At 32.9% G+C, this 12,370-nt stretch overlaps 3 protein-coding genes across 3 annotated transcripts; 2 read left to right on the top strand and 1 right to left on the bottom strand.

Moving 5' to 3' along the window:
• Window positions 1–7,278: 7,278 nt before the first annotated feature.
• Window positions 7,279–8,934, top strand: MRS44_009603 (uncharacterized protein; the record flags this gene model as incomplete). The annotated part of the gene is made up of 1 exon (XM_065621361.1): window positions 7,279–8,934. One exon carries the CDS (start codon window positions 7,279–7,281, stop codon window positions 8,932–8,934), a length of 1,656 nt encoding a protein of 551 aa, XP_065477433.1.
• A 627-nt stretch (window positions 8,935–9,561) lies between these two features.
• MRS44_009602 (uncharacterized protein) lies at window positions 9,562–10,674 on the bottom strand (the record flags this gene model as incomplete). The annotated part of the gene is made up of 4 exons (XM_065621360.1): window positions 9,562–9,815; window positions 9,871–10,220; window positions 10,280–10,509; window positions 10,570–10,674. 4 exons carry the CDS (start codon window positions 10,672–10,674, stop codon window positions 9,562–9,564), a joined length of 939 nt encoding a protein of 312 aa, XP_065477432.1.
• A 524-nt stretch (window positions 10,675–11,198) lies between these two features.
• MRS44_009601 (uncharacterized protein) lies at window positions 11,199–12,352 on the top strand (the record flags this gene model as incomplete). Its single annotated transcript, XM_046284410.2, has 4 exons — window positions 11,199–11,306; window positions 11,365–11,594; window positions 11,690–12,042; window positions 12,093–12,352. The coding sequence occupies 4 exons, from the start codon at window positions 11,199–11,201 to the stop codon at window positions 12,350–12,352; spliced, it is 951 nt and encodes a 316-aa protein (XP_046124257.2).
• Between the last annotated feature and the right edge of the window lie 18 nt (window positions 12,353–12,370).

Here is a 12,370-nt window from a genome sequence, read left to right as displayed (position 1 = left end):
TTGATTTAAGCCTATTAAGACCTTAGGCTTTAGGCATAGAGCCTTTATTATTAAAATTATTAAGATATTAACTAAGATACTTTAATCCCTATTTTGGGTGGAATAAAGTCTAAGAATAATAAATAATAAGTCTTAGAGTATTAAGAGGTAGCTTAATAAAGTTAGCTTAATTAGGCTATACTCGCGGTTAATAAGGTAATAACTTTTCTTCCCGAGGCAAGGCATAGATATATAACTTATATAATATAAAGACTACTTAAGAGAGACTTTTTTATATAATATTAGCGCCTAAGGCACTTAGGACTAAATATTTTTTAATATTTTATAATTATCTTAAGAGGTATTAAATTAAGACTAAATAACCCTTAGGGCTTAGAGAGAATTACTATAATTAATTATAATATATATAATATAGCTAAGGTCTAATAAATAATTTAAAGAGCCCTTAGAGAATTAATAAAAAAAGTAAAACTAAAAGAATATATTATTATAGATTTTTATTTAATAACTTAAGGCTATAATAATTATATTTTTATTTAAATCTTTATAGATAAAGCCTTAAGCTATTTATAAGATTATTATATTATTAATTATTATATAAGTATTATTTTCTTAGTAATAAAAGAGTTCTTAAAGCTCTTAGAGGTTTAATATTTCTTAATAATAAAGGTCTTTAAATATAATAATAAGATTATAAAAATCTACCTTTAAATAGCTATTTATCTTTAAGAAAGAAAAATATATTATAAGCCTTTTATATTAAATACCTAAGTATAAAATAATAAAGCTAAGAGGATTAAAATAATAATTATTTAAAAAGGTAAAATAATAAAAATAAAAGCTAAGCTCTTAAAATACCTTTAGCTAGAAATAATAAAAGTAATAATATATTTATATAATTATATATCTTTAATTTAAAAAAAAAAGAAATTACCTTATAAAATTCTTTATTTTTAATAATATTCTAAGAATATATTAAAATTAGATCTCTTATATCTTTAAGTATTTAGCTATAAGGTATATACCCTTATAGCTAATATTTAGTTATAATAAAACTACTTATAAAAGTAAGCTCCCTAGGAATAAATAAGATTTTTTATTAGTTATACCTTAAGTAATTTATTTTATATATAAAATCTACTTTATAGGGAAGTAATTATAACCTAAGATATTATATTTAATAAGAAGTAATTCTTTAATAATTAAATTAAGTCTTTAAGGGATAATCTTTTTAAAGAAAACCTTAAGGTAATTTAAAGGTAAATCTAAAAGCTTATAGTAAAATAAAAAGTATTAAGTTAATAAGCTATATAAGCCCTAGATAAAAAACTAAATAAGGTTAATAAATTAAAGCATAATAAAAAGAGAAAAATACCTTAAGACCTCGCTTTAGAATTAATAAAAAAACTATATAAAAAGAGATCTCTTAAATTAAAAAAATATATATTAGCTAAGTTTAAAGTCTTTCTTATATTATTTAACTCCTTATTAATAATATTTATCTATACTTAGGCTATTAGCTTAAATATAAAGAGGTATAATAAAAAAGATATATATAAAAAAAGTAGAAATATTCCTAGTAAAATATATATAAACCTTCCCTTTAATATTATATTTCTCTTAGAGACTCTTTAGTCCTTAAAGTATTATAAGAATACTTATTAAAAAGTACTTAGAGGCCTAATTAGCCCTAATTTATTACTATTAAAAAAAAATATAACTTACCCTTTAGATATAAGTATATAAAAAGCCCCTAAGAGTAATATAAAAAGCCTTATATTTATTAATAAAAAATAGCTTAATATTAATATATATTAAAGGCTATTAAAATAATTTCTTAGCTTATATATAAATATAAAAAATTATTTATATTAAGATATAATCTATAAGGCTAAGGAGGTATACCTTTAAAGCTATAAGTAATTAAACTTATAAATAAAAGTCTTAAGGTTAATAGCGAGAGGCTTTAAGGTCCTAAGGTATTATTAAGTATATACTTATAAACTAAATAAATATAATAAGTTCCTTAAGGTTAAGGTATATCTTATAGTCTATAGAGATTAATAAATAAGAGATAATAAAGATATATATATAGCTATACTTATAGATATATTATTTAAAACCTTAATAGCTATTATTAATTACTTTAATTATAAGATATTATAATATAATATAATTAATATCTTTATATATATTTTACTTAATAAAAATATTTTTATAAAGATATTAAGGGGGTATTAAAAGCTAAGTAAAATATTAAAGCTTTAAAAAGCCTTATATAGATTAAGAAGGTTTTTCTTATTATAATAATATTACTTTAAGAAAAATCTCTTAAGTAATAATATAAAGAAAATACTAAGTAAGGATTATTATTAAATAATTAATAATATTATTTTATTTTTTTATATAAATAATTAACGTACATGATAAGCGAGTGCACCGGACAAGTGAGTGCACCACTTTGACAGTTCTTAGGATTTACACTTTAATTTTTAATATCTTTAAAAAGTTCTCTAAAATTAAAGAAAAATCTTAGAAAGCTACAATTTTAAAGTTGAATTATATAATATGAGAAAAGTATTTATTATTTTTTATAAATCTTTTAAAAATCCCTTAGTAAGCTAGTTTAGAAAAAATCTTATTCGCACTGTATATATCCCTATTTCTTTATAAACGGACTTTTTTAAAAATATTTAAAAAATCATTTTTAGATATTATATAGAGTTATATTTATAGAAATACTATGTTTAACTTCATAGCTATTTTATAGCTATTTTTAGAGACTTAGGATTTTGTGATTTTAGGTTATACAGTATCCTGGTGCACTCACTTGTCCGGTGCACTCGCTTATCATGTACGTTATATCTTTTATTTTTTAAAATATAAATAAAAAAAAGTAATAATATAAATAAAGAATTTATAAGAATTATATTACCTTAAGGGGAAAAAACCCCTTTATTAATTCCTAGGGATAAAGGTTATATAAGACTAAGAGAGTTATTAGCTATAGCTCTCTTAAGCTATTTATATTAATAAGATATATTATTTTTTCTTTAATGCCTTACCTTAGTTTAAGATAATTATCTTAATAATATAAGAAAAACTCCTCTCTTATAATAAATTAATATCCCTAAGGAGTATTAACTTATACTTAAGAAAAATAAATATAATTATATATATTATAATAATAACTTAGCTAAATATTATCTTTATTATAAATAGACTTATAAGATTTAATTAAAATCTAGGCCCTTAATACTATTAGGCTATTAATTAAGTCTTATAATATTTATTTTAAACTAAGAATTATATCTTTAGCTTTAAAGTAAATTAAGGATCTAAAGAAGATATATTCCTTATAGCTATTAATATAAGCTTTACTAATAATATAAAAGACTAAAAGAGCTCTTAAGTATTTATTATAAGGCTATTTAGAGAAATAATTACTTAAAAGATAAATAAGTAAAATATAATTATTATATTTACTATAAAGGTAAAGCTCTTAGCTCTCTTATAAGCCGCTAAGAAGGGTATCTTTATAAGCTAATTATTATTTACCCTAGGAGTTAACTTTATAGGGCTAATAACTTAATAAGATTTAATAATATTAATTAAAATTATAATTTAATATAATAACTAATAGATAATTTATTTTATTAAGGTAAAGCTTATTTAATTATATATAAAGCTTTATTATATAAATATATATAATTATTAGCTAAAGTAAGAAATTAAAAAAAAAAAAATTAAAATAAAATATATTCCCTTAAATAAGCTTATTACTAATAACTTAATAAAAGTTTTTTTATTAAATAAATTTAAATAATCTTATACTTAATTTAGCCTAAAAAATATTTTAATAAGGCTATAATAAAAAGGGAATTAAGAGTTATTTAATTAATAAAAAGAAAAAAATATATAATTATATAATATCTCTATTAAAGCCCTTAAATTAAAGCCTAAGTAAAGAAATAAAAAACTAAATTACTAAATTATTAGCCCTAAAGGCCTTAATAAGAGAAATTATATAATTATATGCCTTTAATAAAAATAAGTAAATTAGAGCTTAAAAAGGGCTATTAGAACTAGGTTATTAAGAAAAGAGGTATTAGGTAAATAAATAAAAGGCATAAAATATATTATAAGTTTACTATAAAAAAAGTATAAGGCTTATTTATATTAATAATAATTAAAGCTAATAATAAAATAAACTCCTCTTAATAAAACTAAAGGCCTATAATATTAAAGGACCTTAGGCCTAGAGGAAAAGAATAATAAGTATAAAAAAAAGGGTAAGAAGATAAATATAAGTAGCTTAGTTATTATTAAATAAATTATTACTTAAGGAATTATTATTACTATTAATAATATATTACTACTAAGAAAAATAGCCTCTAAGAGCTAGCCCTAAGGTAATCTACTTATAGGTATTATAAATTAGAGGTTTCTTAATATATAAAATAATATAATTAGGGGCTAAGTTATTATAATAAAAAGCTAAAAGCTATAAAAAATTAATATTAATACTTAGAGCTAATTTATTAATACTAACCTCCCTAGGATAAGAAGTATTTTTATAATTATTAAGTTATAAAATAGCCTCCTTAAGAATATAAGTAAGGGAATTATTAAAAGTATATAAGGGTATAATAATTATTATATAAGATTAGATCTTAGAGAGAGAAAGCTTAGTATTTACTTATAAGATATATAAGTTAATTATAGAGATTTAAGGGAAAAAAAAAGATATATATTAATTAACGTACATGATAAGCAAGTGCACCGGACAAGTGAGTGCACCAGCATACTGTATAACCTAAAATCACAAAATCCTAAGTCTCTAAAAATAGCTATAAAATAGCTATGAAGTTAAAAAAAGCATTTCTATAAATATAACTCTATATAATATCTAAAAATGATTTTTTAATATTTTTAAAAAAATTCGTTTATAAAGAAATAGCTATATATACAGTGCGAATATGAGTTTTTCTAAACTAGCTTACTAAGGGATTTTTAAAAAACTTATAAAAAATAATAAATACTTTTCTCATTTTATATAATCAAAATCTAAAATTATAGCTTTTTAAGGTTTTTCCTTAATTTTAGAGAATTTTTTAAAGAGATTAAAAATTAAGGTGTAAATCCTAAGAACTTTCAAAGTGGTGCACTCACTTGTCCGGTGCACTCGCTTATCATGTACGTTATAAAAGAAAAAAAATTAATAATTACTAAGAGAAAATAAGCTCTTAAAGTATTATTTTATTCTTTAAGATAGCTCTAATAAGGGCACTTAGAGCTAACTTAGTTAAGCGCTTAAGGATTAAGTTTTAAGTAAAATTATAATTAATTAAGGTAATAATTACCTATTTAACTTAATAGCGAGATTAATTATTATCTAAGTTATTATATTACTACTAAAGGTCTTTTATAGTTATTTAATAAGCCTAAGTTATACTTAAAAGCTTTAAGGGTATTTATAAGAGATTAATAAAAATAAAAAGAAATAAAAATCTTAGTTATTTATTATATTATATCTCTTATAGTTATAATTATAAAAAATATAAGTCTTTAATTTAATATTAATTATATATAATAAAATAAAATCTTAGTAAGCCTAAGTAATATAATAAAAATATAATATCTTATTAATTATATAATTAATAAAGATATAATTAAAGTTATAAGAGAAATAAGCTAGCTTAATAATATATATTATAAAAAAAGATATAATAAAAAATAATATTAATATTTAAATAAAAAAAAAAAGTAAAAAGAGGTTATATCTAATTAAAAATTAACCCTTTTAATATTAAAGCTACCTAGGCTTAAGTATTTTAAGCTCTTAATAAGAATTAAAATAAATAAGTTATTATAGCTATAAAAGAAATAAAGGCGATTTTATTTATACTTAAGTAATATAAAAACCTAAGAGAATATATAAAGATATTTAGGCTTTAATTAAAGGCTATCTTAATAAAAGAAGTTATTTTAAGATAACCTTAGTAGTATTAAGGCAATACCTTTATACTAAAGGGGCATATTAAATTAAACCTTATATAATAGCTTAGAGGGTAGTTATATATCTTTAATATTAGGCTAAGTAATCTCTAGATTATTAGTATATTAGGCCTAATTAGGAAGGCTATATTATAGCCTAAAAGGGAAAGAGAGGATTCCCTTAAAAATAATAATATAAGCAATATATATAGGTTTAAGAATAAGCCTGACTTATTAATAAAACCCTTATTTATATAATAAATAAGGAGGCCTAAGGGAAGATAAAATAATTTATTAAAAATAAAAAGATAATAATAATATAAGTTATCTTATAGGCTATTTAATAACTTACTTAATATCTTAAGATAATTACTAAGTTATTTATAAGCTATAATATTAATATAAGGCCTAATAAGAGCTAAGACTACTTTATATATATTAAAGATATTAATAAGATTAATTTTATAAGTTAAGAAACTATTAAGGAGACTATTATTAAGGAAGAAGAAATTATAAATGCCCTTATAGACTTTAAAGAGCTTATATTAGCTAAGGATAAAAATAATACCCTAGAAAATCTTTATATTAGCCTTATATTACTAAAGAAAAAATAACTAAAGATAATAGCTAAGGGACTTAGGCTTTTAATAAATAAAAATAAGAATAATATTATAAGATAATTAATAAATAAATATACTAATAGGATTACTACTAAGGCCTTAATTATAATAAAAGAAAAGCCTAAATTATATATTATAATTATACCTTAGCTATTAACTTATCCTTTATTATCTATATTAACCTTATAAAAATATACCTTTTCTTAGCTTAAGATATTATTAATAGGCTAATTACTTTATACCTTAACCTAATTATAATAATAGCCTTCTTCTACTAAGGAAATCCCTATATTTTAACTAAGCGAGGAGAGCTACCTATACTTAAGGTAATAAGTCTATTTAATCTCAAAGGGTTTAGCGCATTTAAAGTTATATATAATATCTATTTAGCCCTAGTTAGCTTCTAGTAAGAATACCCTTACTTCTATATATATAGACGATATTAATAAAGCCGCATACTAGCGATAGCCTTAATTAGGGCATACTAGCGGCCATGATATAAGAAATTCGCTAAAATTAGGGAAAAGGAGAGGATAAGCTAATATTATATTCTAATTTATATAACGTACTTGATAAGCAAGCGCCGCAGTCAAGCAAGCGCCGCACTTTTCTACCTTACACCTAACCTTTCATTTAATCAATTGATTCTCAACAACCCAATATGTCAGCTACTACTATTGAAGCTAGAACCCTTCTTGCCCTTCAGGCCCTTCAAAATAACCCAAAACTAAGCATCCGACGCGCCGCAAGCACCTATACAGTCGATGAGCGACGACTACGTCGCCGCCAGCAAGGCATCCAATCTCGACGCGATACCATCCAGAAATCGCGCAAGCTATCCGATCTAGAGGAAGAGATCCTTATTCACTTCATTCTCGATCTGGATTCGCGAGGATTCCCCCCTAGGCTTCGTGGTGTAAAAGAAATGGCTGATCAATTGCTTGCCGACCGCGACGCGTCACCAGTTGGCACGCGTTGGGCTCATAACTTCGTTAAGCGGCACCCAGACCTCAAGACGCGTTTCTTTCGTAAATACGACTACCAGAGAGCTAAATGCGAAGACCCAATAATTATCCGCAACTGGTTTAGGCTCGTGGGGAATACAATCGCGAAGTACGGCATCCGATCAGATGATCTCTATAACTTTGACGAGACTGGCTTTCTTATGGGCATGATTGCAAGCGGAATGGTCGTCACAGGTTCAGAAAGGCGTTCAAAGCCGAAATCAGTGCAGCCTGGAAACCGGGAATGGATTACGGTCATTCAAGCGATCAATGCGGAAGGCCAGGCGATCCAGCCGTTTATCATTGGCGCGGGCCAATATCACCTCGCCAACTGGTACCGAGAAAGCAACCTCCCGGGCGATTGGGTTATTGCAACGACCCAAAATGGCTGGACCGATAATGAGACCGGTCTAGAGTGGCTAAAGCACTTTGACCGGTGTACAGCCAAGCGATCAAATAGTCGCTATCGTCTCTTAATCCTCGATGGCCACGAAAGTCACCACTCCATCGAATTCGAGAGATATTGCGAGGAAAAGAAGATTATCCGGCTTTGTATGCCGCCTCATTCCTCCCATTTGCTCCAGCCCCTTGACGTCGGGTGCTTTAGCGTGCTGAAGAAGGCTTATGGTCAAGAAATAGAGCGTCTGATCAGATGCTCTATAACCCACGTTTCAAAGACCGAGTTCTTTCCGGCCTTCTACGCCGCACACGAGGCCACTATGACGGAAAGAAATATCAAGGGGGCTTTTAAAGGAGCTGGCCTTGTTCCTCTTGACCCAGAAACTGTGGTCTCGAAGCTTGATGTTCAGCTACGGACGCCAACGCCGGTTAAGGAGGCAGCTAAACCGTCGACCCCTTGGGCTTCAAGGACCCCAAAGACCGTGATTGAGGCCGGATCTCAGTCTGAATACCTCGAAAGGCGGATCAGAAGGCATCAAAGTAGCTCGCCAGAGTCAATCTTAGAGGCTCTACAGTCTCTTACAAAGGGGACAAAGGCTGTTATGCATCAGGTTACCTTATTGACGGCTGAGGTCAGAGACCTTCGAGAGGCGAATGAGATATTAAGCCGGCGCCGGAGGGCAAAAAGGACTAGACTGCAGAAAAGAGGGGTGATGACAGTAGAGGAAGGAAGGCAAGCAATTGATCAAATGGATGTGGATGCGCAGGTAGTGGGTGAATCGTCGAGGAGTGGTAGTCAACGAAGGTCGGCGCGACCGGGTATTCGGCGTTGTGGTGTCTGCGGCAAGCCCGGCCATAATGCAAGGACGTGTCAGGTAGTGATTGAGACGTCTGGGGAAGAGTATAGTGAGTAGTTTTAACTAATTAAATGGTTTATGGTATTTTTATCGCGATAACTCTAGAGGGGGTTAAAAAAAGTGCGGCGCTTGCTTGACTGCGGCGCTTGCTTATCAAGTACGTTACTAACTATATGAGGATTAGAACGTGCATTTTGCAAGGGTGCTAAGACCCACTAGGTTTTGCAAATTTGTCGAGTCGATACGGTATTCGAGAGGTACAGCCCCCAAGCGTTTCAGCTCTCCTTAGCAGTCCTCAGCCATTGGGTACCTGGCCTTGGCAGAGCCTTGGCAGAAGGCAGTGATAACATTACGAGGTACTCGACTTAATCTTTCCCTGCCAGCATCGATGCCTCTGTGTGGAACACAATAATCACAACCCCCTTGGAAAAAGTGGAAGACACTTTCGACAGGGACCCAGGCATTAGATAGGGCCATGTATACTGCTAAACACGATGGGGCTTCTGACATTAGGTAGTCACAGAGAATAAATATGAATCATAGTAACAAAGACAGTTATCAAAACTTGGCTACGGTATTACTAACTACCGTCGAACACCATGGCCGAGGTTGCGAGCTGGCTTCGCCGGAATCTAGGTCTTCTCCCCCACTTCAGCTCAAACGTCCGCTTTCCCTTCAGCTACTTTATTTACCCTTCCATGCACTCTCAAGCATTTCCTTCGCTGTGGTGACCTTGATGTCAGGGAACTGCTTGTTCAGCAACTTTTCATCCGGAAAGTCAAAGATGCCCTCGGTCACCCAGATGCCAAAGGCCGAGAAGAGTTTCTGCGCCCATTCTTTAGGAAAATACGAGTATGAGGCAACCTGGCCTGGAAGTTCAGTGATGCTGCCCGCCCGAAGCTTCTCCACGCTGTCATAAGTGACAGTGAATTTCTCCCCTAATCCCATGTGTGGTTAGATCTCTGTAGTTCTCAGTCAGGCGATTGATCTTACCTCCTCGAGCTTCCTCAGCAACCTTGACAAATTCCTCCCATGTGAGTTTGTCACCAATTGCATACGTATTGTGTTCCCATTTGGGGAGGTCGAGCGCCGCAACCACAAACTTGGCCACGTCCTTAGTGTAAGTGAATGTCATTTTCTGCTTGCCATCCCCGGGGATTGAGGCACGCCTATTGGCCACGTCGACGACAAACGTGGTCTTTGGGATGTATGTTTCGACATGCGGCATGGCATAGTACTCGAGGAACCACCCAACATTGAAGGCTGTCCATTCGAGCCGTGTCTTCTCCAGTTCTGCGTACGAGGCCACGTGCTGGAAGCCGTGGGGAAGAAGATCGAACCACCTGTCCAACGCTGTCAGTCATACCGGACCATGAGTCTCAGGTGATACAGGGTGACGTACTTGAGCTCAGGTCGAACTGCCCAAGTGCTTGTTACAAATCGTTTGGTGGGTTCGCTCTTGTCGGCGGCCTTGATGAGATTAATCTGGGCCGAGCCCACGCCAATGATATGGAGAGCGAGTGCCGAGATAACGGTGTTAATTTCATGCTTCTCCAGGACAGCTTGAAGTGCGTCGACGTCGTCATAATCGACAGCGATGACGGGAGCGCCAAGGTCAACACCCTCGGGGACCTGCACGCAGGGGGTTAGCATGTCCGAAGGCTAGCTTTTGGCTCGGATCAGGAGACTTACGGTGCGCGATAGGATGATGGCCTTGTGTTTTGGGTTGTCCTTGAGGGCGTCGATGATGGTGCGACCAACACCTCCGGTGCCCCCAGCAACTGCTACGTTGACCATGTTGGAGAAGGAAGTTGTGTTGACAGCGTTGAAGAAGCGATAAAGGAGGAACAGTACTTCAAGTGTACCAAAAAAGTGCGAAGCTGACACGACAAAGGACGAATGACTGAAATACGTGTATGCTGGGTATTTAAATATAAGTATGATGAGACTGACTGGCGACAGGGAGTATGCATAGCTTAAACTTGTATTATGAGATTATTGATCGATCCGAATTCACCGCCATGTATCAAGGACCAATTAAACATCTTTGTCCGAGTTTCGGCCGTGATCTACGCTCGGGGACTGGTGTTGGGGACCGGTGTGGGGTCAAGAATCGGGTCGATGTTAGGCCGCCGGCGGACGAGCTCTTAAGACGACGACGGATAGGCAAGAACTCGGAAAGATTATACATATGAGGAAGCATGCTGTATAAAAGCAGGAACATCTGCACTTCAGCATCAATATAGACCAAGATTCGGGAATAAGACAGGAAGATAGACATCAGTCCACGCCACTTGAACATCAATCATCGTCACGCCATAATGGTGACCACTATCGCAGTCGCAGGAGGCACCCGAGGTATTGGCCGCGCCATCGCCGAAGCCATCAACCGCAAGGAGAACTACGACGTCAAGATCTTCAGTCGATCGGTAAGTCACCTTATCCGAGCCGCGTTCTATGTCTGTGAGCCTTTGTTAATCTTCATAGCCCAATCCCTCCCTCGAGGCTGAGAATGGTATCCCCATCATCGCTGTCGACTACGACGATGTCGACTCCATTACCAAGGTTCTAGAAGACAACAAGATCGACACTGTCATCTCGACTTTGTTTGTGACTTTTGATGGCAAGCCGCAAGTGAACTTGGTCCATGCCGCTGAGGCTTCCAAACAGACTAGGCGCTTCATTCCTAGCATTTGGGGTATCCCATATTCGAGAGAGTAAGATAAACTTATGGCCGCCTTCCCCGCCCTCACCAAATTCCTTTATCGCTCCTCTCAGTATGGACAAAGCTCACCAATGGTTTCTCAAACAGGCAAGTGGGCGAGAGGCAGATGACGATCGGGCAGTCCAAGCTCGATGCTGTCGAGGCGTTGGAGAAGAGTTCTCTTGAGTACACGCTGTTTTACGTGGGTTACTTCCTCGACTTCTGGGGTTACCCCCGCGTCAAGTCGTACCAGCGCCAGAACCTCATCGTCGTCGATATCGAGTATAACAGGGCTGCCATCCCTGGCGATGGCAACACCCCCGTCACCTTCACGCATACCTTTGACATCGCCGAGTTCGTCGCTGCCAGCCTCGACCTACCTAGTTGGGAGAAAGAGAGCTATGTTATCGGTGAATCGGTTACCTGGAACGAGTTTCTTCGCCTTGCGGAAGAAGTCAAAGGTATGCCATCACGAGACCCTATAATCGGCCCTGCTAACCCACCCTCATAGGCGAGAAATTCGAAGTCACCCACGACAGCCTGGATTTGCTCCTATCTGGACAAATCACCGAGTTGCCATCTCATCCATCGCTGTATTCCCAGATGCCCAAGGACCAGATCCAAGCCCTCTTTGCCACATTCGGGGTATGGTTTGAGAAGGGCTTGTTCGAGCTGAAGCCCACGAACAAGACATTGAACGAGGTGTTCCCCGAAGTTCATGCCCGAACCGTCAAGGAGGTACTGGAGGCTGGATGGGGCAAGCAGCAGTAAATTTATAGTTGTGACACC

The sequence above is a fragment of the Fusarium solani genome (assembly GCF_023522795.1).
Source record: "Fusarium solani strain SB1 chromosome Unknown bctg00000005, whole genome shotgun sequence".
NCBI classification, from domain to species: domain Eukaryota; kingdom Fungi; phylum Ascomycota; class Sordariomycetes; order Hypocreales; family Nectriaceae; genus Fusarium; species Fusarium solani.
The sequence above is the reverse complement of the archived record's forward strand: the minus strand, read 5'-3'. Positions and strand labels throughout refer to the sequence as shown.